Source organism: Tyto alba, unplaced genomic scaffold (genome assembly GCF_018691265.1).
Source record: "Tyto alba isolate M040663 unplaced genomic scaffold, T.alba_DEE_v4.0 Super-Scaffold_37, whole genome shotgun sequence".
Lineage (NCBI taxonomy): Eukaryota > Metazoa > Chordata > Aves > Strigiformes > Tytonidae > Tyto > Tyto alba.
Genome location: NW_024881312.1, coordinates 167,589 through 194,614, shown reverse-complemented (window position 1 = coordinate 194,614; position 27,026 = coordinate 167,589). Strand labels below are relative to the sequence as shown.

Genomic DNA, 27,026 nt, shown 5'->3' with positions numbered 1-27,026 from the left:
TATTATTATTATTACTACATCTTGTTTCAATTATTAAATTATTCTTATCTCAACCTATGAGGGGTTTTTGTTGTTTTTATTTTTTTTTTTCTGATCCTCCTCCACATCCCACCAGGGGAGATATGGGGATATTGAGTGAGTGGCTGCATGGTGCTTAGCTGTCAGCTGGGGTTAAACCACAATATTCCTTTTTGGTGCCCCAAATGTCATCTGATGGTGTGACCACAGCCCCGAGCAGTACAGCTGGGAGTGGCAGTTGGTCCTGACACCAATCACCACTGGGCAGTACAGGACCTGCAGCAGGTGAGTTTGGGGTCTGGATGGTGCCATTTGTTGTCCTGAGACAAATATGAAGACTCTGGTTATGTCCTATTAAAGATGAGCCCAAGCACCCCCCAGGTCATTCTGGATATCCAGAGAAATGGGGGTTTGGAGCAATGGGCAGGCCTGAAGCGTGTCTTCAAATCTTAGAGGTGTTTCTTTCCCAAGGTGGAGATGGTGTGGGTACAAGGAGAGTGACCTGATCCTCCCGTGCCAGGCAGAGCATCCAGCTCAGGGGTGCAGACGTCTGGAGGAGGCTCAGACCAGAGGTGTCTATAGGAGATCCTCCTGCCAGCACTGAATTTGGGAGATGCTTTGGCAGGGCTTCCTAAGGGCTGATACAAAGGAGACAATTCCTGGTGGCGAAAAGCCAGTGCAACCCTTCGTTCCCACCTTCCCTCTACCCTACAGCCACTGTTATGGAGACTGTTTTCACCTGTGAGTGGCTCTCAGCCAGGCAAGAAGAGCTGCCCGGAGGAGCAGGAAGCCTCGTGGAGCAGAAGTTGCCAAAGGCCAGAAGGGCGATTAAGCTGCCCTTTGGTTGGCAGCGGGTGGAGCAGGACCCAGCAACGGCTGGTGGCTAAAAGAAGCATGTCCCCAGAGAAGACTGGTGGCATCCAGAACCTGGGCTGGTTGCCCAGCAGATGTTGTAGCCCCACCTCTCAGTGAGATGAAGGAGCTGATGCAGGGGGAAACACCGCACTTCCCCAAATCCTGCCTCAGCACTGAAAAGGGGACAGTCAAAACCTGTCACTTCTCTGTTCCTCCAGGAATGGGTGCAGCAATATGAGAGGTTTGATGTGTCCTGTCATGTCATTCTGGAGCAAATATTTGAGACAGAGCACCAGGAAATTCTAACCATGGGCATGTGAGCTTTTCCACTGAGGGTCAGTGTCACATGGCTGCAGTGACCAAGAGATGGTGGGGTTTACACTCCCAAGAGAGGTGTGCAGGACAAAACCCAGAATCAGAGCCTTGGAGTACAAGGGAGAAATTTTTGGCTTGTTCAGGAAGTTCCTGGGCTGGATTTCTTGGGAAACAGCCCTGTGGAACAAAGGAGCCTTAGATAACTGTTTCATCTTCAAGGCCAAACCTGTTGAAACATAAAAACCGTATGGGCTTTCATGGATGAAGTTGAGCAACCATGGCAGGAGGCCAGCACACTTTCTTGTGCACCCTTGCCACTGCAGTTGCCTGTGCCTGAGCCTGCCCACTTGCTTTCGCTGCAGCCACATTTTCACTGAAAGTCCAAGGAAATCCCAGCGCTCCTACTCTCAAGCTGGCATCCACCCCAAGCCCATACAGCCTGGCCAACCACCAAGGCACCAGCCACCCTGTGCCCCTGTGTGTAGCCCAGGGCATGGCTCACACCCTACCTTTCCTTGTTGGTGCCCCTGCTCCCAGCACTGCTGTGCTGTCCCCAGATGCCACGCTTTTGCCACCAGCCTGCCTGTGGGATGGGGTGGTGATGCACAGAGGGCTGAAGGGGTTCAGGATCCCCTTGGTTGAGCACAGAGACCTTGTCTGTACATGCAGGAATGGAGCTAGGAAAGGCAGAGCTCAGCTGGATCTCAAACCAGCAAGGGATGCAGAAGGTAGCAAAAGGGGCTTCAGTAAGGGTGTTGGCAGCCACAGCAAGGCAAAAAAAAAAAAAAGAAAAGTGGGCCCAAAACTCAGTGAAGGAGTGGGCCTAGTGACCAAGAACATGTGGAGAGACTTTCAGCAAGCTGGTTGGCCATACATGACTCTGTGGGTACTCTATGGGGTGAGTTTCAGCCAAGGGTGCTGAGGGTGCTGGCCAAGGTCAGTGTGTGGCTGCTTCTGTCACCCTGGAAAGGCCATGGCAGTCAGGGAGGTTCCTGATGCCTGGGAAAAGGCAAACATGCCACCCATCTTCATGAAGAGCAAAAAGGAAGATGAGGGAGCTACAGACTGCTCAGCCTCACGTCTGTCCTTGTGAAAGTGATGGAGCAAATCCTCCTGGAAGCCATTTCCAAGCACCTGAAGGACAAGAAGGGGATTTGGAAATTCCAGTAAAAACTGAACAAGGGCAAACTGTGCCTGACCAACCTGAATACCATTTACAATGAGATGATGGGCCCTTTGGATGAGGAGAGAGGTGGATGCAGTAGCCCTCAGTGAAAAGGGCTGCCTGGGACCCGCACAAAGTTGAAGACAAATGCCAGTGTTCATCCTGCCACTGTGCTAGGACAACTCCAGACAAGAGGCCAGGCTGGGGACAGCAGCTCTGCAGAAAAGGACCTGGGAGTCTGGGTGCACAAGTGGGAGAGGAAGCAGCAGTATGCCCTTGGGAAGAGGCAGGCCAACCTCATCCCAGGCAGGATTAACAAAATCACAGACAGCAGCTTAAGAGAATTGACTCTTCTCCTTTATTCATGGACCCCAGTAGGATTGCTGTGTCCAGTGTGGGTCTCCCCAGCACAAGAAAGACCTTGACAGGCTGTGAATAGTCCAGCAGAGGCTGGAAAGATGGTTGGGGCCTGGAGCACATTGTGTACTAGGAGAGGCTATGTGGGCTGTTTGGTTTTGAGGGTTGGTTTTTTGGAGAAACACCTCAGAGCCAAGCAGCCGAGCAAATGCCCAGGGGAGATGGTGGGATCTCGGTCAATAGAGATGTTCCAAACTCATGGAGACAAGGCCTGGTGCACTTGATCTAGCACAAGTTGTCTGAGTATGGGCTTGGAGACCAACTTAGGCAGGAGCTATGGCACATCAGGTCTGAGGGTCAGTATGAAGCTGTTTTCTTCTCTGGTCATAACGGTGGTGGAGTTGGGTATCAGAGTTGTGCCTGTATGCACCCCCACTGCACTGACATCATTAGAGCCCAATAAATTTTTCCTTTCACAAGTTTTTCCTTCTACCTGTGAGTGCTTGTGCAACCCTCACAGCTTCCATCCAGCAGAAATCACTTCAGGCTGCCATGGTTCCCCTTTGTACCAAGAAGAATCCTGGTGTGAGGACATCTTGAAGGGCTCACCCATGCCCCCAGCACAGTGTGAGCTCTTCTGCAGGAGTCATTCCTAGGCTGGCACTCATGCCATGGGCTGAGGACTATCACTGCCCATCTCCAAGGCCAAGCCTTGCCAGGACCGTGCAGGGCAGGCCAAGGTGACCAGCTCCAAGCAGAGACACACCCTGTGGGTGCCCATGCAGCTCACAGAAGGGCACCCACAGAAACCTCATCGCCCAGCACAGAAGGGCTGTGGCAGTGCCAATGGGTGGCAGTGGGCAGAGCAGGGAGGACCTCCTCAGCTGGGCTGGCCAAGTCCTGCTGCCCCACATGGCCCCACAGCCCCATGGTGCAGGCACTGTGTGGACCAGGGTGGTTGTTCAGGGTGGGGAAATGTCTGCCCAGCACAGACCCCGTGGCAGCCGTCCATGGTGCTGAACAAATTTTTGACAGGGGCTTGATAAGGTTCAGTAAGATTGATGGTGAGGTTCACCCTAACAGTTACTGCATGGAGGAAACACACAAAGGAAAATAGAGTTAGAATTGAGTTAGAATGTTTCACATAGAGACCAGAGGTGCAAGGAGAGAGGAGGACACTCCCACTGTGTCACACTCCAAGGGGCCCCCATAACAAATCCTGTCACGTGTAAAGAGGGGTCCAGCCCAGTGAGCCAGGCTGGGAGGCCCCCACATCCCAGACCAGCCATGGAGGGTTACTGGGGCCAAGTCTGGGCTTTGAACTGTGCAGGAAGACACAGTCCATGTGGGTTACGAAAACGGAAAACCAGGGCAAAATGCCAACTTGGGAAGGCCCTGTGTGTCGGAACAAAGAGGAAAAGACCCAAAGGGGATCCCCAGGAAGAACCACATGAAGGAGGAGAAACAGAAAATGGGCCTGTGAAATGCAAACTGCTTTTTGAGGTGTGACACCAAAAATTCAGGTGGTGGGGGGGACATCCAATTCCTCATGCTTGTGAGGGATCTCACAGCTACCTGTAAGACCATTGTGGCAGGCAGGTCAGTGCTACATGTTTTGCCTTGTCCTTCAGCTGACGACCTGATCAAAAAGCTCTGTCTGACTGAGCCAGGGGTGAAGTCAGGAGTGGGCTGGGACTTGGGCACTCACCCCACAGCTCCAACCCTTCTGAAGGGCACAGCAGCCCCAGGGAGCATCCCAGGGAGGGATGACAGCCTCCCCAGTGTCCCCACTACTTGAGCTGGTCCAAAGTGCGTGAGGAAATAGAGTCCAGGCACTCTCTGTCTCTCCTGCATTCATGCTGCAAGTGATCCCCAGCCCTGGTTGCCTTTCTTCCCCTTCTGCCTCCCCACCAGCCCTGATGCCCTGGACAGCAGGAGACCCCCTGCCCTGGGGCTCCTCGGGCAGCTTCCACATTTCTCCAGTCTCCTTTCCCTGTGCCTGATGCATTTTCGCTGGCTCACACCAAACTGCAGGGTCATGGCTTATGGGTGTCTGGATTAATGCTTTACTCCGGATGAGTTTCACCTTTGAGGGGTGTCTTATCTTCTGAGTGTCCATTCACTGTTCACCCCAGGGCACACAGAAAGTGTCCTTTCTTTCCTGACCCCTCCAGACTCCTTTCCACAGGGAACACTACATGCCATCAGCCCTGCTATACATGTGGCTACCTAAGAGGTAATGGAGAGATCCTGCAGCACCTACACAGCCCCTGGACACCAGGAATAGTCTTTAAAAGCACCACTTGCTGTCCAGTAGATCTCAGAGTTGCCACAATTTTACCACCTCCAATACAGGGAGAAAAGATTGAGAAAAGACATTTTTAAAAGTCCAATTCTTTGTACTTATTTTTGGCAGCATATTTCTTAGGACAACCCAGCCTTCAGGCACTGCACTCAGGAGACCTCTTTTATTGCTGAGATGCTCTCAGGGAGGCCGGATCTAGTAGAGTGTTCAAGGCATTTGTGAAAGGGTCAGACACAACAGATGAAGCCTCTAGAGAAGTGGAATGAAGCCAAGCAGTTACCTCTTATGACAAGTATAACAAGGGAAAAATAAATCAGAAGTCTGACCTAATCCAAGTTGCAAGTAATCTGCAGAATAGGTGAGGCAGGTTACTGCTGGTGGAACAAGGTGCGTTGGATCAATTCCTTCACCGCATCCTTGAGCTCCCTGTTCCTCATGCTGTAGATGAAGGGGTTCAAAGTTGGAGGTACCACTGAGTACAGAACAGCCACCACCAGATCCAGAGATGGGGAAGAGATGGCGGGGGGCTTCAGGTAGGCAAAAAATGAAGTGCTGATGAACAGACCGACCACGGCCAGGTGAGGGAGGCATGTGGAGAAGGCTTTGTGCTGTCCCAACTCAGAGGGGATCCTCAGCACGACCCTGAAGATCTGCACATAGGACATCACAATGAAAACAAAACAAGCAAAGACTACAAATACACTAGCCACAAGTAACCCAACTTCCCTGAGATAGCCTGAGTCTGAGCAGGAGAGCTTGAGGATCTGGGGAATTTCACAGAAGAACTGGTCCACTACATTGCCGTGGCAGACAGATATTGAAAATGTATTGGCTGTCTGCAGCAGAGCATTGAGGAACCCACAGCCCCAAGCAGCTGCTGCCATGTGGACACAAGCTCTGCTGCCCAGGAGGGTCCCGTAGTGCAGGGGTTGGCAGATGGCAACGTAGCGGTCATAGGCCATGATGGTGAGAAGAGCACACTCTCCTCCAACGGAAAAGACAAAGAAAAATACCTGGACAGCACAGCCTTGGTAGGAGATAGCCCTGATATCCTGTAAGGAATTGGCCATGGAATTGGGGAGAGTAGTGGAGATGGAGCCCAGGTCAAGGAGGGAGAGGTTGAGGAGGAAGAAGTACATGGGGGTGTGGAGGTGGTGGTCGCAGGCGATGGCGGTGATGATGAGGCCGTTTCCCAGGAGGGCAGCCAGGTAGATGCCCAGGAAGAGCCAGAAGTGCAGGAGCTGCAGCTCCCGCGTGTCTGCAAAAGCCAGGAGGAGGAACTGGGTGATGGAGCTGCTGTTGGACATGGTCTCCCCATGAACCCAGGGGTCTGTACCAGAAGGAAAAGACAGTGATAAGTGAGGACAGACTTCTCTGTGCAAAACCAAAGACATCCCTCAAATATTCATGCTCCCTCAGCCACACCCCCCTCCCTTTCTCCTGCTTGGCAGGACCTTTCTGCAGCTCCCTGGCTGTTGCTCTGGTTTGTGCTGGCTGGGGGTGCTGTGAAGAGCAGGGCCCGTGGGCTTCCAGATATGTTGGACATGCTCTAGGCCAGGCTCTGCCTGGGAGCAGGGGGTACGTAGGGACCAGGTCTGATAGATTTTCTCAGGTGACTTCCCTCTCATCATCAAAGGGCTTGACAGCATCTCCACTCCCAATCCCAAGCAAACTTGACTGCATCAGGCTTTTTTTTGTGTTGTCTCTTTTATAAAGTTATTCCTTTCTACCACACCAACCCACTCCAGCCCCATCTCCTCTGAGGACTCTTCTGTGAAATCAGAAATGCTGAGCATCTCTGCTGCACTCAGGCTGAGCAGCCACAAGTCCTGGGAGGCAAAAGAATTTGCCGTGGCTTAGCACAGGGGCAGGCAAGCTGGTCTGTCCCTTTGTCTTGTTCCCGGCTGCCCTGTGTCTGCCCCTTGAAATGGACGGGGATTGAACTCTTGAGGTACCCAGAGAAGCAATCAGACCCCGCTGAGAGCAGAGGGATCCACTGCAGATCACTAAGTATTTCACCCTGTCTCCCAGTACTTTAGCAAAGTCTCAGCACCCCACTCCTTGCCAAGGACACAGAGTTCATTTTTCCAACAAAGTAACATCTTCCTTCTTGTAGCATCTCAGGGCTTCTCCAATGCGTTTTACACACAAATGCTGGGGGAGAGATTTGCTGTCTGCAGGGCGGCTCCCAGCTTGGGAGGACACCCCAAGGAGTCACCAAGTGTCCTCATGGTGGCATCTCCTGAAATCAGCTCAGTCCCCACCCGCACAGGCTGCACGGCCCAGAGCCCCACAGCTTCGAGGAGAGCTGGGACACCGGGTTCCCACCGACACGTCTGCGTGGGAGGACCCACGAGCTCCGCGCTGACCCTTCAGCTGAACCTCCCATCCCCAGAGTGCCTGACAGCCGCAGCAGGAGTGGCACAGGCACAAGGAGAGATGAGCAGATGCGCCGGAATGGCCCAGCTGGGAGAGGCCAGCAGAGAGACAGCCAGGCACTCGGGACAGCCTTCCCCTGTCCCAGCTCTGCCCGCCACCTCCCAGCCGGTGACACCGCAGGGCAGTCACCCTCAGCCCCTGTGCTGCACAGGCACGGGGCAGGAGAGATGCCCTTCACCTCTTCTTGGCGCTCAGGGGGGCGAGGAGGCTGCTGGTGGCCTGGACTCCATGGCTGTGAGGGCAGAGGCTCTGCTGGGTGGGAGAGAGAAGGGGAGAGATGTCAGTGTCACAGAAATCGGGAATGAAAACTCCTTCATGCTGGGTTTAGCATTAACGAGCAGGCATTACTTTATGTGGTTGGGGACATGAGGGAATCATTCCACCTGACATGTCCACTGTACATTACAGTAGCCAAAGCTTACATCACTCTCTTACATACATATTTATCAAATTTCCTAAAACTCATTATCATATATACATAGTTATTAGGCATGCAGTTTAGGTCCCCGAGGGGCTTCCATGGGGGTCATTGGTGGTCTCTAGCAGTCTCTGGTGGTGTTTGGAGAGGAGCTCTTCTTGAACATTTCCTACATATTAGAATTGGACTTCATTGGTTTATGTATGCACTTCTTATCTCCAAACTAGCTTCAGCTAGTTCATTCTTTTTCAGAGCACCTTAATCTCCAAGGACAAGGGCTTCTCATTAGGAGTCTCCCAATTTACACACAAAGCCTCTCCATTTAGGCATTCCCCACGAGGTGTTTAGCACAGTTGCCTAGCTGAAGGACCTCTGTGCAACAGACAACGTGTTGCAGGTGTTCGACAGATTGCTTAAGGTCTTATGCTACCTTAAACAATTGTTTTTTTCTTCACCCATTTTCCAACATCAGGGGAAGGGACCTACACTGCAGGGCATGGCAGGAGGTGCTAGTAGATCCCCTGAAACAGGATTTCTGATAAAATTCTCACTCCCTGCCCACATCTCTGCTGCCTGGAGTTGTGCCTGCTGGCAGCCTGGTTTCTCGGTTCCCATCTCCTGCACTCACAGACCCCATCCCAACTGCTGCGTGCTCAGCTCTGCCCTGCAGACACCTCTTGGGGCAGAGCACTGCCCAGGACCTTCTCTGTGCTTCAAAATTCATGTAGGAATGGCAGAGAAAATCTGCCAAGCCTGCTGCTGGTGATGCCGGTGATCTGTAAGACATGGGGGATTGCTCTGATGCTCCCAGACTCATTCACCTCTCAGTGAAACAGATCTGCATTGTCAGTACCTTCTCCAAACCAGTGAGAGTCATTCCCATCTCTCACTGCTCACCCAGCCAACCCAGAGTAGCAAACTGAAAGCACAGGCTCCTTCCCTTGCAGCTGAAGCCTCCCTTTTTTCTCTCTTGCAAGTTTCCCCCCCAGTGCTGTCCAGGCTGTCAGCAGGAGCTGTGGGCATCCCTGACCCACGCCTCACCCCCTCAACAGCACAATGACCCTGCCTTACCAGGGGTGACTGTGATGAAGGACAGCCCGGGGTGCCCCTGGCTGCACACCCAGCTTCACGCTCCTGCAGCTGTGCCCAGGAAAAGGGAGATGACATGCCCTGTCCCCCCGACCGTTCGGCAGATAATCACTGCTCCAGAGAGCATCAGCCCTGGGATGTGCCAGCTCTAGAAGGACCCTCCCAGAGACTCTACCAGTTCCCACCGGCAGCCAGAGACTTACCGTGTTAGGAGCTGTGATGATTTGTCCCCCAGTGAACTCTCAGCATCCTCCCACTCCACACTGTCTTACATCCCTCTCACTTCTCTCCTCTCCCCTTGTCACCCGTGGGCAGTGCCCTCAGCCCTGCCGTGCTCTGCAGAGATGCTGCTCCCGGGCAGAGCTGTCTCTCTCCAGTGCTTCCGCTTGCCATCAGCTCCTCCTGCCCCTGGAGCCCGGCCCAGCCCAAGGCACCACTTTCTCTACCCCGCTGCTGTCCCTCGAGAGATCCCTGGTGCTCGAGGGCTGACAGCTCCCGAAAGGCAGCGGGGCCACCCCTGGGGAATGTTCTCTGAAGTCAGCTGAAGTAATCACCAATGTACCTCTCCCAACAGTGGAGAGAGACTGATTCCAACATGGTCTGGCCTGATAAAGCTGTCAATGCGTCTGTCTGGAAAATGGAATTTTCCTGTCCGAAACCAAAAAAAGGATGCATAGGGAGGGATAAAGAAGGAATTTGTTTCCCCTGTGCAGGGCAGGAATTCAGCTGAGGCAATGTGGGCATCTCATCCAGAGCTGGAAGCCCTTGGGCTCAAGCAGGACTCAGCTCACCCCATGCACCCCACATCTGACATGATGGGCAGCTTTGGCATCTTCTCACAGAAGTCACCCCTGCATGCCCCTCTCCCTGCTGCTAACAAAAACCTTGCCACGTAAGCCCAATACAGGTGCCTGGTCATCCTTCCTATGATGTGCCCTCAAATACTCCAGGGTGTCTTTAATCTCAGGGTATGACTGCTGCTTGACATATTCAGTGTGTTTTAACCACTGAAAAATGGTTATTGTCAGCCTGGCTTGCACTTCCACTCTTTAAAATCTTTTTACTGGGTCTTGTGTACATGACAAGACTTTGAGGAGGGAACAGAAACAGAGGTGGACGGGACTGAAGAGGATTACCAGTAGGGTAGATGCATGTTATGGTCCTTATCATGTGTGATCAGTGCCAGTAAATGCCTCGTGGAGTCGATGTCATCAGGACTGGTCATGGTCAGACAAACTGTGCTCCTTTTCACATATAACATCCATGGACATTTTTATCTGACCTAATCTGTAGAACTTCCACAAACAAAAATTTCCATTTCTTAGGACAGGAATCACCCTGTTTTCAGAGAAACAATTTAAAACCCAAAGTGAAAAATACTCGTTCACAGAGAGGTCCAAAATATCTGGGTGTGACATTTAACAAGTGGGTCAATCGGAGGAGCCTCCCAGGGTGACCTTGCCGACTGAGGGTGGGGGTTTCTGCTCTGGGGTCTGAGAGTCCTTATGGGATGCCAGAGAGAGCACTGGGGATTGTGCCAGGCTTGCTGTGGCATGCCTAGGAAAGAACCAAAGGCAGGGAAAGGGAAGGACCAAGGTGGTTTGGGAGAAAGAAGCATCGGAAAACAGGGGGAAAAGGGATGAAAGGAGCTGGTCACATGTGGCTGGTCAGTATACTGGTTTAGGCATACCATGGAACTGATGACTCCAGTCTGTCCTGTCTTCTTATGAAATTCCATCCACCACAACTTTCTGGGGTGAGGAGATGTCTGCTCTTGGTACGGATAGAGGTCCAAGGGCCCATCCCTGGAGTGGGAAGCACGAGTCAAAGGGGCTCATGCACCTTCAGGGCCAGCAACTGGAGAGATCAGGCTGTGTGCATGTGTCATGTTGGTGGGTATGTCAGTGGGTGGAACCACTAGTGCATCAAACCAGATTAACCAGCAAGTAGGAGAGTCCTGGGAGCCAGGTATTTAGAGACCCTATCTGGACTAGACCCTGGTGAGCCCAGAGATCTGTGAGTTGGTTGCTCAAGGAGAAAGTGGCCCAAAGCACACCTGGAGAAATGTGGGGTCTTGCAGTCAGGTACTGATAAGGCCACAGGTCTGGACCTGGGGAGGAGGTTGTCCTGGTGTGAGAGAGCAGCAGGAATGCATGGAGCTCTGCCTGGGGACTAACAGTGAGTTAGCTGAGAGCTGATAGGCCAGGATCAGAGGGCAGAACAACATGGGCAGCACTGTGGGAGGATGGGTGGATTTCTGCTCCAGACCTCTTGATCAGGTAGATGAGGCCTTCTTCAGACAATTGGAAGGAGCTTCATGCTGCAGGCCCTGGACCTCATGGCAGACTGAAACTGTCCCAACTGCCTCTGCTAAAGAGGTGCAAGCCACCCAGGAGGATTTTGGAGCTCACTGGTGACATCTTCCTGACAAGGGTGACTGAGGAGCCAGTGAGGTGAGGTGCCCTGCAGCAGGACTTGATACTTGCAAACAAGGAAGAGCTGCTCAGGGCTGTAACAATCAAGGGTGAGAAAGTAGAGTGTAGGATGCTGAGAGAAGGGAAGAAAGCAAGGGGCAGGACGTCAGGAGAGCAGGCTTTGACCTGCTGAAGGACCTGCTTGGAAGAATCCCATGGGATACAGCCCTGAAGAAAAGTGCAGAGAGCTGTTTGATGGTTAATGATCTCCTCTTTGCACTCCAGATCAGTCACAGACATGCTGGAAGTCAAGAAAAGGTGTCAGGAGGATGGCATGGATGAAAAAGGAGCTCCTGACAGAAACCAAGCATGAAGAAGGACAGAGGAGGTGGAAGCTGACTGCATTCCAGGCTCAGCGGTTCTGTGATGCTGTGCTGGAGAGAGACATTTGCGTGTGCATGTGCTTGTCTGTGCGTGGAGGAACTGGGGGATGAGGGAATCCTGGATCCAGGTCCCAGACAGCTGGAGGACCTAAAACCAGCTTCTGGAGAGATCCTTATTGTTTCAGTCTCTATACAACTGCAACTCTCAGGCTGTTATTACGTGAGACCACCACCATCAAGGTGAGCTATCTGCACAGAGGCACTAACAGCTGACCAAATGGAGCTTCAGCCCAGGGAAACCTGAGAAACTCTGGGATTCCGGCCAACAGAAACCTCTTGAAGTTTACAAGAGTGTCCAGTCCTGCATTAGGAGGAAGAATAATCTCCTCATTTCTCAGGGCAGGCTTGGACCTGAGTAGCTGAGCAGGGACCCTGAGGAGAAGGGCCTGGGCACTACGAGGACACCATACAAGATAGCGGTGCATGCTGACAAACAAGGCCACCTGCATACAGGTCTGCACTAGGATGAGCATGGCCACCCAGACTATCCTGACATGGATGAAGTGTGTTTCAGAGATGGTGGAGGTTTTTCTCTAAATTGAGAAACAACATGAGAAAGAAGAATGGCACAAAGTGAAGCTTTGGAAGTTGAGACTGGACATGAGGATTTTGTGTTACGTTGAATTACATCAAGAGTCTCTCCAAGTGCAGTACAATAGCCACCCAGAAAGAGTCTGGATTAGCCAAAGCTTTGCATTCCAACCAACAGCCCATGAGGATGGAGAGATATCAGTAAGGGTAGGAAGATGGTCAAGTGAGAGCAAGGCTGGTAAGCACGGTGGATGTCCGGAGCCTTCAAGAAAACAAGTGCAGGCCTACCAGGAGACACCTAATCCTTACAGCACTGGGGCCTCATGGCCCCCTTGTCTCCACCCAAGAGCCTGGCAGGTGTCGAACCATAATCCTGCACTTGGCATTGCACATCCCCACAAAACACTGCCCTGAGAAGAGCTCTGAGCCTTCAATCATTTCCTCAACATGGGTAAAAGATATCCCTCCCTGTCACTGTCTGGAAGCCCTGTCTGTTACTAAGACAAGAAAAGATGGTTTTTATACTTAAGTCTTTTCCTGATAAAAGAAATGACACTGCTGAAAATAAGTTTCTCTCCCCATCTAAGGGGAACATCAGTGATTACTTCAGTCTGCTTCAAAGTAGATTCCCCTGGAGCCCAGGGACACCCGAGGGAGCCCAGAGGGGACAGAGAAAGTGCCACCTTGGGCTGGTCCCCTGCTGAGCTGGGCCGGGCTCCTGGGCTGGAGGGAGCTCCTGGCAAGTGGCAGCTGCAGAGAGACAGCTCTGCCCAGGAGCAGCTCCTCTGCAAAGCGCAGCAGGGCTGGGGGCACTGCCTGCAGGCACCCAGGGCAGAGCAGCGAGGCAGGGAGAGGTTCCAGGCAGCGTGGAGTGGGAGGATGCTGAGAGCTATGATTATGAGTCTTCTTCCAAAGTTGTTCTCAAGAACATGCCCAAGGAATAGGCTCTAAAGAGGACTGTTTCTTTGCTCAGGTGCTACCTGTTGGTGAACAGCACCCACACAGATGATGAACAATCTCCAGTTAACTTGCCTGTGGCTTTACAGCATGTGATAGGGCTGATGGCAGATGAGGGTTTTTTTCTGGAAGGAATCGGAGCTGCCAGCAGAGTGCAGGATCTGCAGGATCAGTGTGTGCCAGGAGGTCAGCAGTGACTGAGCATAAATGTGTTCAAGGTGGGGGGCCCAGGTCTAAAGTGTTAAATCTGGGTGTGAAGTGCTGAGTGAGGGCTCTGCACCCCCAAGGGACACAGCAGGCACAGGGAAAGGAGCCTGGTGAGTGATTGTTCCACCATCAGTGGACTCTTGTAGCCTGAATCCAGTGCAGCACCCAAAACATCTTGTGGTGTTGGCAATAAGGCAGGGTACCTCTGAGCACCCTCCATGGCCACATAAGAGCTTCTGTGGGAGGCAGTCGGTGGCAGTGATGTCCCTGAGCTGGGTCTGCCTCCCAGCCTGACCAGCACAGCCTGTAAAATCATCCTGTGACCCCAGGCAAGCCCACTTGTTCCTCAGAGCAGCATCAGCAGCTCAGGGGCTGTGGAGAGCATGGAAAGCGGGTGCAGAACTGGCTGTCCAGGCCAGCACAGATGTGCCCACCTTGAGGAAAGGTCCTGTGGAGAGGCGGATGTCCTGGGAGAAGAGCAGGACACCGTGTGCACAGGAGGGCAGACGTGGAAAGAGAAATTCTTTGCTGTGGGTGCCAGCTGAGGGCAGGGTGCCCTGTGGCTGGGGCAGCGGAGCTGCCTGAGGAGTCCCAGGGCAGGACTCTGTGCTGTCCTGGGGAGCGGGGCTGGCCCGGGGGGCTGCAGCCTCCTGGGAGGAGATCTCCAGGCTATGACAGCAGGAGAGACACTGACAGTGACCTCCATCTCCTCCTTGCTGTGGGGCCAGACCAGACTGGGCTGCTCTGCTCGGCTGGGGAGAAGGCTGGGGAGTGGGGAGAGCTGGAAAGGCTGGGATGTCTGGGCTTGGAAGTGCTGGGCAAAGTAAAACACTGCTGTACCCCTAACATGTGTGAGTGTGCAAGGTCAGAGCACACAGCTGTGTCCTCGCACAGCCAGGCCTCTCCTGGGAGAGACATGAAGGACCATCAGAGCAGGACCTGCTCTCTGCCCGTGTGCTCTGGACACCCGGGAAAGCTGCCCAGGGCAATCATCACATACCAGCCAGTAACAACCACCATTTCCAGCACGGGCCTCTCACCCCAGCTCAGAGAGGTTGTTTTCCCTCCATGGAGGGACACTGAGTGACCAGGTCAGCAGTCCATGTTTGCATTGTACAGATGAGTCGTGAGTATGCAAATTGTGTGCACGTGGGAGATGAACCTGAATGAGCACAGATGCCCTCAGCTATTCCTGGGTCCCATGAACATCTGTGGGACAGACAGTGTCTCACAGTCACTTCACTTGAGCGTACTGTCCCCTGGGAACCCACCAGAATGCAGCACTGGGATGTGCTTCCTTGAGCTGAGGTCCCCGTGTCCATTCCTCATGCCTCGGGGCACCTCAGAGGAGTGCAGAGCAGGGTGGTACACTGCGAGTCTGAGGTGCCCGCCAGCCTCTGGGAGCAGCAACTGGAGGCCAGAGAGACACTAAGTTGTGACAGTGCACTGCCTCTGCGTGTGCAAGGGAAGGACTCGTGCCTCTGAACACCCCTGTGGGCATGAAGAGCACACGAGGCCAGCTCAGATGTGGACATCATCTCCTCAGATGTGGTCCAGGGGGTCCCTGTTGTGGTGACAGCAACCTTGCCTGAGCCCACCATCCCCCAATCCCCATCACCATTCCCCCGGTCCCTGTGGCCTGTGCCCCACACTGTCCCCATGTCCCCCCAAATTCACCAATTCCCACAGGTGATCACCTCCAGCACCAGCCCAGCACCCACTGCCACCTCCCCTGTCACCACCACTCTCCCCAGTGTCCAGCCCATGGTCAAACTGGTGGCAGTGGAGCCCAGGTCCCCAGTACCACAGGCAGCGTCCAGAAGTACATCATGGTGTCCACACCCCCCACCAGTGACACCAATTTGCACCAGGACCCCTAAAGGTACCACCATTCCGGACCCCAACTGTGCCCCTCCGCCACTGCCTCTCCTGCTGTCCTCTCCACTGTCCCCCCCAAATCAGAGGCCTGAGAGGACTGTCCAACCCCCCCCACCACCACCTCAGGAAAGCTAACGGGACCCCTAGATGGTGGCAGACTCCCCCCAGTGACCCCACTGGGACCCCACTGCTCTGGGGATGGGTGGTGGCCTGGGTATCTCCTCACTGTTCCCATGTCCCCCACACAGTGTCCCCCAGTGTCCTGGAACCACTCTATGGGGACGAGGGGTGGCCTGGGGATCACCCAGTGTTTCCCTGTATTGTTGTCCTGGGTTTCAGTGAGTGGTGGGGTTGTTTTTCGTAGCAAGGGAGGGGGCTATAGGGATGGCCCCTGGGAGAAGTTTCTTGAAGCTTCCCCGGCTCCAAGTCTGCCCCACCTCACCAAGGCCAAGGCGTCAACTGCGCCTCTGCGCTAATATGTTTAAGAAGGGACGTGGTGAGAAGGAGTGGGACTTGTAAGAGGAATTGCGGCAGCTGCGTGAACACAAAGGTCAATGGAGGAACGGAGGAAGAAAGGAGGGGGGAGGTGTGCTGGAGCAGAGACCCCCCTGTATCCTCTGGTGAGATGACAGGTGGCCCCCCGCCCCGTCACCCATGAAGATCCATGGTGAGCAGACACTGATTTATGGTCTGTGTTTTGCATAGATGACCAAGGTGACAGTGCCCGAAAAAAGCTGGGATCATGTGGGAAAAGGTAGACCCCGCTGTTGTAGTTCAGCGCTGGGAGGATTCCAGCACGTGGGGCTGTCCCACACCGAGCAGCTCGGGAAGGGCTGCAGCCCATGAGGGACTCCAGTTGGAGAAAGTTGGTGCCCACACTGGAGAAGCGTAGGGAAATGCTGCGGCCCGTAGGAGGGAGTCATCGAAAAAGTTTGTGGAGGACTGTCTTCTGTGAGAGGGGGACCACGATGGAGCAGGGGAACAAGTTCCAGAGCTCCCCCCACCGAAGATGGAAGAAGTGGCAGCACTGCTGCACCCCCATTCCCTGCCCCTACGCCGCTGGGGGAGGATAGAGATATCGGAGCAGAGCTGAGCCCGGGAAGAAGAGGGGTGGGGGGAAGGTGTTCTCAGATGGGGCAATGCTTCTCACTGTCTTATTCTGCTAAGTGTTGTTGTTAGTTCTGTAATAAATCTATGTTCTCTTTTTCTTCCCCTAACGAGTTTGCCTTTTGCCTGTGACCATTATGGGTGATTTGCCCCTCCTGGTCCTATCTCGAAGCCCAAGCCTGGCTTATTTGTCCCTTCTCATTGCTGGGAAGGAAGGGAGGAGTGAGCGGCTGTGTGGTGCTCAGATACCCTCTGAGCTCAAACCACAACAGTTGAGCAACCGGCTCTGACCTCAGAGCTGGCCCTACCTGGAACCAAAGGCAGGACGAGAGACTTCCTGAGCACAGGGCAGTCGCACCCTGCATTGTCCCAAGAGCTTATGCTGTAGAGACCCTCAGCTCCTGGTGGAGCTGAACCCTGAAAGCCTCCAGAGATGGAGATCACAGAGAGTCTCTGGGTGTCCTGCTGCACTGCAGCACCAGCCTGCTAGTCAGATTTTCCTGTTGCCCAGGGTGAAGCTCTCAAGAGGCACTTTGTGGCAGTTGCCTCTGCCATACCGTCTTCCGCCAGAGAAGAGTTTGGCTCCACCATGATCTATTCAGGTAGGCATCACCTGCTTTAGAGTGCCCTGTGCCTCTCCTTCAGCAGGCTGAAGAGGCCCGTTCCCTCAGCCTTTCCATATATCTCATGTGCTTCAGAGCCAAAACCCCATCACGACAGACTTCCTCTGGACTTCTCCAGTTTCTCCATCCACCCACTGAAAGGGGAAACCCACTGGTGCATATAGCATCCATCATAACTCCCATGCCCAACTCCTCAAGGCCGCTCCTCAGCCAGTCCTGTTAAAGCCTGTCCTGGAGCAAGGGGTTATTCTGCTCCTGGTGTGGACCTTGCCCCCTTCTCCTTGCAAAACCCTCCTCCTTGTAAATCTTCAGGAGATTTCTGTTGGCCAAATAGGAAACTGCCAAGGTACCTAAGGACTGAAACTTCAACATTTCAGCATTTCAGGCTCATGGGCCAATGCCTCAAACAAGATAACAATATGAGGAGTTGAAAGACACTACAGGTAATGAAAGAGAATTTTGTGTTTAAAGGGGTTGCCGCCCAAGGAGCAAAATGCTACAGCAGCCATGTCAGCAATACTAAAAGAGGGTACAAAAAAAGAAATGCATGGCCAATGGGGAAAGCATTAACAGGCTAGGCTATTCTTTTTGGAGGGTATTAGGATAGTGAAAGAGAAATTAAGGAGCAGGAGGAGGAGGAAAGAGGAATGTAACATTTAGGGGGTGGTTAATGATGGGGGAGAGCAGAATCGTCAGAGTTTGAAAGTGAAGGCACAGAGTGAGACCCCGTGTGATGTGCTCTGTATTCACGCCCTGCCCTGCACCTGCGTGACAGGGAACGGCCAGCCCTTGCCTCACTGCAGTGGGATGCGGGGGCTGGCCCAGGGGCACTGAATCTGTCCGCGGTGCCCAGCACGGTGCCTGTAGCACGACCAGGCTGAATGGGGGAGGTCCCTGCAGAGGGCCTGTGCTGTCCATGTCAGTGACACGCAGTTGTGCTGGAAAGTCCCAGTATCTCTAGCACTACTGGCCTGTATTTGCATATCCTGTATTTGGATATTAAACTGAGATTCATCTGCACTAAATTAGGTTAAGCACTGAAGGGATGTACATGAGAAAACTGCCATTATATTCAAAGGACAGGTGGGAAACTCAGGTAATGACAAAAGGAAAGAAAGGCTTAGATCTTCCTAGGGTACATGATTCCATTTGGTCAGATAAATATCTCTGTAGGCTGCCATGCACATACGGAGTAGGGAAACGTTCAGTCATCCTAAATGTGGGCATCTGCTGTTGGGCAAAGGAACTCACAACCAGGCTCCAGGATGCTGCCCCCAGATGCTGCCCCGTCTGTCAGAGCTGCTCTGTTAGAGCTTGCAGCTACTTACACATATCTTGGACCACCTCGGGCACCCCAAATGTCACCAGGTATTTGTCTAAGGAGCTCACTGCTGGCCTCCATCTCCATTAATTAGCAGGGCAGATGAGACAGGCAGCTCACATGCAGGTGCCTATTTTGTGCACACCTGAACTGAGGAGAGAGGAACCCCAGGTCTGTGGGTTTGTGACAGTCACGAGAGGGAGCTGAATCCCCTTCTAGGCCCAGGACCACAAGTCTAGAGTGAGATGCCTCAACAGACTCAGCTGAATCACTTCCTCATCAGGGGTAAAAGAAATCCCTCCTTGTCACTGTCTGCAAGTCCTGTCTGATATTAAGACAAGAAAAGATGAGTCTTATACATAAGCCTATCCTGATAGAAATGACACTGCTGGAAATAAGCGTTTCTCCCCAGCTGAGGGAGGGAACATCAGCGATTCCTTCAGCCTGGTTCACAGCAGTTCCCCTGGAGCCCCAGGGACACCCGGAGGGAGCCCAGAGGGGACAGAGAAAGTGCCGCCTTGGGCTGGTCCCCTGCTGCTGAGCTGGGCCGGGCTCCTGGGCTGGAGGGAGCTCCTGGCCACTGAGCAGTGCTTGTGAGAGACAGCTCTGCCCAGGAGCAGCTCCTCTGCAAAGCGCAGCAGGGCTGGGGGCACTGCCTGCAGGCACCCAGGGCAGAGCAGCGAGGCAGGGAGAGGTTCCAGGCAGCGTGAGTGGGAGGATGCTGAGAGCTCACTGCAGGAGAAATCTTCACAGCCCTTGACTCGGTAAGTCTGTGGGTGCAGGGCAATGTACCTGAGAGTCCTGGAGGGTCTCTTAGAGCTGGCCCTCCCAGAGCAGATAGGATCTGCAGGATGGCTCTCAGGGTTTCTTTTGTGTGAGAAGGACATGGTGCAGAGCAGGGCTTCCCTGCTGCACCCTCAGAGGGACAGGGCATCCCATCTCCCTTTTCCTGGGGCTGGCTTCGGGGTGTGCAGCCGGTGTGCAGGCAGGGGTGCCCAGGGCTGTCCTTCCCAGCAGGGTCCCTGCACCCCAGGGGGCTGTGTGCTGGGGCAGGGACTCTGCCGCCTGCCAGGGTCAGCACTCAGCCTGCCCGGGAGCTCCCCACGGCGCTGTGGGGAGAAGCTGTGGGGGGAAGGAGAGAACCCCGCCAGGGCAGGCTCCTTCTGCTGTTGAGAGAGATTGCTGTGTGTGTCAGACTGCTCACAGCTCCAGATCACCTTCAGGATATTACCTGGGGGATGTTTCAATGGGAAGGACAAGGCAGGGGCTACCTGAAGCAAAGTCACTTTCTAGAGCCTGTGCTTTCAGTTTCCTGCTGTATGGGGAGGCACAGAGATGTTAATGGAGATGTCATGTTTGTACAAGACACTGAGACTCCTTGAGCATTGCAGTGACAGGTTAATAGGTCAGCAAGGAATTCATAAAGCCCTTCCCCACCTTCAGCCCAATGATCAGCATCAACATCATCCTCAGGGTTGATCTCAGCTGTTCTTTAGGGCCTCCAAACACCGAGCTATCCTTAGACTATGCATGCTGTCAGAGGTATCTGCAGGGCAGAGCTGAGCATGCAGTGGGTCGGATGGGGGCTGTGGGCACTGACAGGGAGGAGACATGGGGACAGAGAAAGAGCCCCTGGCAGGGACATCTCCAGGCAACAGAGAGGGCAGGGAGAGAGAGGGAGAGGGAGCTGCTCCCAGAGACACTGAGGGAGGGGGGATTCAGGCAACTCCCTGCCATCCCTGCAGTGCAGACCCCTCCCCTGGTCTCTACTCTCACTCAGCAGAGCTTCTGCCCCAAGGCCATGTGTTCCCAGGCTTCATCACCCAGATGGCATCCTGACAATTTAGGAGTTTGAACATCCCAGTACCTGTCTCTCTCCCCCTGTCCTGCCTCCCTCAGCAGCAGCATTGGAGCATGTCTCTCTATTTCCCCTCCTGTCTGTGCTGCCCTTGTTCTTGCCCTCAGAACCTCTGGGGAGGAGTGTTTCAGCTGCAGCTCAGACAATGAAACATTGGGTCTTGCCCTGTAGATGTGTCCAGGGTAGCAAAGTGCCCCAGCCCATCCTAACCCAGAGGGCTCAGGGCAACACAGTGCTTGGGGCCGGGGAATGAGCTGACTCTGTCTGCTCACTGCAGCTGTGACACCGCCAACAGTCTCTCTGGGGTTGTCCAGTGGAAGATGCTGAAGAGCCTTCTGCATTACGAGTGAATTACAGCTGACATGAACTGTTGATTTCATACCTTTTCTGTCATACCCTCTGCTGTAGAGAAGGGCTGACTGCTCTGGAGCTGATGGGCCAAGGCTACTCGTCCTGGAAACTCACTCAGCCTGCACAACCCAGACTTCTAGCCTGAGAGACAAGCAAGGAGGGAGGTAATGTGTGTTTGGGTAGGAACAAGGGACAGAGCACTGACTAATGCATAGAGATTTGCTCAAAGAATTCTGCCTTAACTTCTCAGTGTGCTTTTCCTCCCTGGACAGGTCCCCATGCTCTGAGGCAGCGCATGTCCAACAGCAGCTCCATCACCCACTTCCTCCTCCTGGCATTCAGACAGACGGGAGCTGCAGCTCCTGCACTTCTGGCTCTTCCTGGGCATCTACCTGGCTGCCCTCCTGGGCAACGGCCTCATCATCACCGCCATCGCCTGCGACCACCACCTCCACACCCCCATGTACTTCTTCCTCCTCAACCTCTCCATCCTCGACCTGGGCTCCATCTCCACCACTCTCCCCAAATCCATGGCCAATTCCCTCTGGGACACCAGGGACATCTCCTATGCAGGATGTTCTGCACAATTATTTCTGTTTCTGTTTTTTATATCATCAGAGTACTTCCTTCTCACTGTGATGTCCTATGACCGCTATGTTGCCATCTGCCAACCCCTGCACTACGGGACCCTCCTGGGCAGCAGAGCTTGTGTCCACATGGCAGCAGCTGCCTGGGGCACTGGGTTGCTCAGTGCCATATTGCACACTGCCACCACATTTTCCCTACCCCCTGCCAAGGCAATGCTGTGGACCAGTTCTTCTGTGAAATCCCCCAGATTCTCAAGCTCTCCTGCCCACATTCCTACCTCAGGGAAGTTGGACTCTTCATGATTATTGCCTCTTTTATTTTGGCAGGTTTCATATTCATTGTGCTGTCTTACATGCAGATCTTCCGTGTGGTGCTGAGGATCCCCTCTGAGCAGGGACGGCACAAAGCCTTCTCCACGTGCCTCCCTCACCTGGCCGTGGTTTCCCTGTTTATCAGCACTGCCATGTTTGCCTACCTGAAGCCGCCCTCCATCTCCTCCCCATCCCTGGACCTGGTGGTGTCATTTCTGTACTCGGTGGTACCTCCAACAGTGAACCCTCATCTACAGCATGAGGAACCAGGAGCTCAAGGATGCACTGAGGAAAGTGTATGAATACACATTATTCTAGCACTAATAAGTTGACAACCATTCTCATATAACTCCCAGGAATTTTGTTCTTCTCTTTCTTTTTTTATTTGCTTGTTATACTTGTGAAAATATTAATTGTAGTTATGTATTATACATAAAACTTCTTCTTAAGCATAGAACTGGTTTTTTCTGTCTGCTAAACCTAATGTATATGAGGAACCAGGCTCTTTGCATAGCCAAAGAGGCTGGAATGCAATCATATGCCTCCCTTCTCATGTCCCTCCCTCCTCTGGATCTTGGGGCCCAGCCCCAGCAGGCAGAAGGGGTTCAGGAGCCCAGGGCCCAGCTGCCCCATGGAGGAGCAGCCCCCGTGGCCCTCGGGGCTGCCCCTCGCTCCTCTCTGCTGCCTGGCAGCTGGGCTGCTGCTTCCCTGGAGCCACGGCCAAGGTCAGCAGCAGGACGTGGCCTTGCAGGGCTGGGCTCTCCTCACTTCCACGCCGTCCCGCTGTGCCCCGGCAGTTGTGTCACCCCCAAGCTCTTGTGTAGCTTTTGACAGTCCCCGTGTGTCCGCAGTGGCATCCCTGTGGCTGCAGGCAGGATCAGGCCATGGGAAGCACGGTGTCGGAGCTGGCCTCCATGCCAGCACCCCCATAACCAAAGGGGCTTCTCAGGGCAGGGCCAGAAGGCTGGATACTCTTCCCAAGCTGGTGTTGGGAACACCCCCAAGGAGCTGCTCCTTCATAAGGACTTCTGCTCTTCTGAGCTTCTTGATGGATTTGGGGGGACAACTCAGAATCCTAGTGGGATCTGTTAGGGACCAAGTGATGGACAAAGACCTCCTTTCTTGGTTGCACATGTCCACGGGGACAGCAACTGATCTTTGATTTACGTGCCTATGCTGTCCCAGCTGCAGTGGGGTGATGGCAGATGCCATTCTGGAGAAGGTTGAGGAGCTGCTGAGAGAGCTCAGGGGATCTCCGGGGGTAGTATTGAAGTTCGGGTGGGCTGTGAGTGCTGCCTCATAAAGTGAGTGATCATCCAAGGTGGAGTCTCCTAGAGGAAATGTGAACCTGAGCACCCCATCCTCAGTTGTGTTGATGGACCTCATTCAATGGTGTTTAAACTAAACTCACAGCTGAGAAGTGTGTTTTAGTGTTAAGTTGTATTGTGTTTTAATTTTTCTTCTTTTTTCCTTTTCCCCAGTTATAAAAATAAACCCTCTGTGCCCGTTTTCATCAGTTCTCTAAGGAAAGCAGGTAAAAATTGCTGTGAAGAAGCTGTCACAATCAGGTACAGACTTCAATGGAGAAATCCAATGTAAAGAAAATTGATGTAAATCCCAGGGGGGCCAATGAGAGAAATAGCAAGTTTGGAGTGGTGAGGAGCAAGGTTGTCCATACGTGTGTGTAGCCTCAAGGAGCTGCTTTTCCTACCTGTCCCCACCTCCTTAGGAGACACTCTGCATAATATAAACTGGAGAATTCTTCTGTCACTTCTTCAGAGTGGTCATTGAAAATGTTCCCTTAACCTACCCTCCTGAAACCTCTCTAACTAGCTCTACAAGTCATCAGTACTTGAATAAAATGATGGAGGATTCATGGCTTGTTAGGACTTTTGTCACTGTATTGACCCCATGGTGTATTTGGGGCTGAATCAATGAAGCCCAGGTACTGAGAAGGCACTGAACAAACCTTTCAAAAGCAAACCACAAAGTTGCTTGAAGCCTTAATGGGCCTCACTGAGGGACATTATTGAAAAGCTCATGACTCATTAAGCAAATAATTGGCGGCTGTGATTGCAGGTAGGCAAAGGCACTGGGCAGCAGCTCTGGGGCTGAGAAAACCCTTGGTTTCCTTTGAAGCAGAAAGGCCAAGCTGTGACCTCCAGCCTCTGGGAAGGGGGGTCCTGTTCCTCATGCTCAGGTCATGGCTATTCCTGGGACCGTGGGATGTGGGGTGTTCGACACCGAGTGCAGGACAAACATGGCACAGCAGCTTCCCGCTTCCCTTGGGGCTGCAAGGAGGCAACGAGGCTTTCTCACAGGCTTCAGTGGCAAAGACAACTGCCATAGCCAAGGGCACCAAACACCTGGGTTCTGTTGGTGCCTTCCAGCCTTGCCAGTGCCTTTTGCCATCCCCGCCAGAGGCTGTTGGACAATATCTGATACCTGCCCCTATTTCTTTGCAGGCTGTAGGCGCCCATTTCGCTTCCCCGCCTTGGTCTCACCCCAGCATTTCTGTATCTTCACTGACGTTTCCCACTACCGAGGAAAGCTCTACCACCTCAGAAACCACCCTGCCAGCAGCGAACCCAACCCGTGAGACTTTCTGTGGCCTTTCGCCTGACCAGAGAGAAGTAACCTCACCATGACCTTCTAAACCCTACATCTGCTGCTGTCCCATCACATGTTCAGGCAGAGTGGAGATGACAATCTATCCAAGCCCTCGTCCTGGATAAGGCCCGTGGGGTTACTGTGGCAGAGGAACTTTCCCAGCCGTGTTCCTGCTGCTGGCCTCTCACCTCCAGAGACAAAACTGACCTCACAGTCCCCTTCACAGCTGCACGCTTCCTGCTCGAGTTTGAGTTTCTGAGACACAACTGACCTCAGAATAACATAGTCATCCATCAACCCCATTATGGCCCAGGACCTGGCCAAATAAAGTATGCTTCTTTTATTAAAATTAACAAATATTTCTTCTATTATAATCTATGTTTCCTACTGACTATCTGAGTGCAGAAACATTCTTTACAGGAACTGCAATATTTATGTTGGCAGATTTTATATCTCCTGTGTGCATCTTTTTTTTTGTTTTTCTTCTTCCTCAACCTATTCTGTCTTCAAAAATCTCTTTAGGGGAAAGATTACTTGATTATAGAGTAGCTCAGGTTTCAAGGGAGCCCTGAACATCTTGTCCAACTTCAAATTCAAGGCAGAGTAACTAGACGAGGTTGTTCTAGGTGTCCACCCAGCTTTGCACCATCCACAAAGGAGCTGAAAGTGCTCTCTGTCACATCATACAAGGGGATAATAAAGACATTCAACACTGTTGGCCTAAGTACTCATCACTCAGGGATGCCAATAGTGTCTGCTCGCACAGAGGACTTTACCACATTTGGGTTTGATCATCCAGACAACTTCCCATCCATCGTTACGCACATCCCTTCAGCCCAGACGCCACCAATCTGGCTATAAGGACACCACAGGAGACCATGCCAAAGGCCTTACAAAATTCCGTGTACACAGTATTCCCTTGTTTTCCCCCCAATTCTGGTTTAGCAAGGCCTTTCTTATCCTTCAAGTGCCTGGAAATGGCAGCAGGAGGATGTGTCCCATCACCTTCCGAGGGACTGAGGTAGGCTGACCAGCCTGTAATTCTCCCAATTCTCCTTCCTGCCTTCCTGAAGATGGGTTTGACATCTGCCTTTTCCAAGGACCCCAGAACCTCTCTGATTGCTCTGTCAGTTTTGGGGCACGGTCTAGAAAGAGAGAGGGGAGTGACAGAGCAGACAGGAGCACTTGCAATGCTCCTGTCCAAGGCAGCTGAGGTGAATCTCACTGGGAAGGTGGGGTTGTTCCTGCAGTCACACACAGAAGTGTCAGGGCTCTGTCAGGTGCCCACAGCTGAGCTGGCCTCGGGCACTCCTCTTACACACAGGGCTGTTCAGAGACACGAGTCCTTCCCTTGCACACGCAGAGGCAGTGCACTGCAGGAGCCATAGTGTCTCTCTGAACTCTCTGCTGCCACCCCCAGAGGCTGGGAGGCACCTCAGCCCTGCGGTGCTCGCCCTGCTCTGCACCCGTGGGAGATGCCCCGAGGCACAGGAAAGGACACAGGGACGGCGGTTCAGAGAATCACCTCCCAGTGCTGCATTCAGGGGGTTTCCCGGGGGATGTGACTCTCTACATGAAGTGACCTCAAGACACAGTCAGTGTCACAGGCCTTCATGGCACCCCCAGGAATAGCTGATGGCATTTGTGCTCACCGGGGTTCATCTCAGCTCACATACATGATGTGCAGGTTTACATCTCCTCCCTAAAATGCAAAGATGCCCTTCTGACCTAGACTTCTGATGTCCCTCCATAAAGGGATGAAGAACCTCTCTGAGCTGGGGTGAGAGGCCGGTGCTGAAAAAGGTGGCTGTGAGGGGCTACTCCATGATGATTGTCCTGGAACAGTGTCATGGTTTAACCCCAGCCAGCAACTAAGCCCCCCGCATCCACTTGGTCACTCCCCTGCGGTGGGATGGAGGAGAGAATCAGAAGGGTAAAAATAAGAAAACTAATGGCTTGAGAAAAAGGCAGTTTAATAGGTAAAGTAAAAGCTGCACATGCAAGTAAAGCAAAACAAGGAATTAATTCGCCACTTCCCATTGGAAGACAGGTGTTCACCACCTCTGAGAAAGCTGGGCTCCATCACACATAGCAATACGTAGGAAGACAAACACCATAACTCCGAATGTCCCTCTCTTCCTTCATCTTCCCCTAGCTTTATTGCTGAGCATGACATCATATGCTATGGAATACCTCTCTGGTCAGTTGGGGTCAGCTGTCCTGCCTGTGTCCCTTCCCAGATCCTTGTGCACCCTCAGTCTGCTCACTACTGGGGTGGGGTGAGGAGCAGCAAAGACCTTGGTGCTGTGTAATCACTGCTCAGCAGTAAAGAAAACGCCTGTGTAATCAACACGGTTTTCAGCACAAATCTAACCAGAGCCCCATACTAGCTACTAGGAAGAAAATTAACTCTATCCCAGTGTTTTGCCAGTTGACGGGTTAACACAAAGGACACAGGCACCGAGCTAAAGAAATAGGCTTATTTTACTTTAGTTTAAAGCAGCAGAAAGAACAAGCAAGGTAACGCACCTAGTCATTACTACAGAAAGCTGGCTGTAGTGATTAAGAAAGATCCATCACCAATTGCCCTCCTACTTTACCATCCCCCCGAGCCGTGCATCAGCTGGGGAGCCCCGTCCCAGCGAAGGGTCGCAGAGCCTTTCCCGGCAGCTGGGAAGTCCCACGCAGGGCGTCCGCTCGTAGGGGAGGTCTGCGTCTGTGCTGGGAGAGGGCCCGGCTGTTGTACAGTTTAACAAACAAGTCTAAACAAAATGCAGGGGAGATATCTGGTAGATTGACGTGCCTCACTCAGGTGTGTCCGGATCTGGCCAGGATCTGGGCACGTCTGAGGAGTTTCTGGTTTTCT

The 27,026-nt window shown here is 53.0% G+C and overlaps 1 protein-coding gene across 1 annotated transcript; it reads right to left on the bottom strand.

The window, feature by feature from the left end:
* Window positions 1–5,383: 5,383 nt before the first annotated feature.
* On the bottom strand, window positions 5,384–6,322 carry LOC116961099 (olfactory receptor 14A16-like). The gene has a single exon (XM_042801632.1). It carries the CDS (start codon window positions 6,320–6,322, stop codon window positions 5,384–5,386), a length of 939 nt encoding a protein of 312 aa, XP_042657566.1.
* Window positions 6,323–27,026: the final 20,704 nt, after the last annotated feature.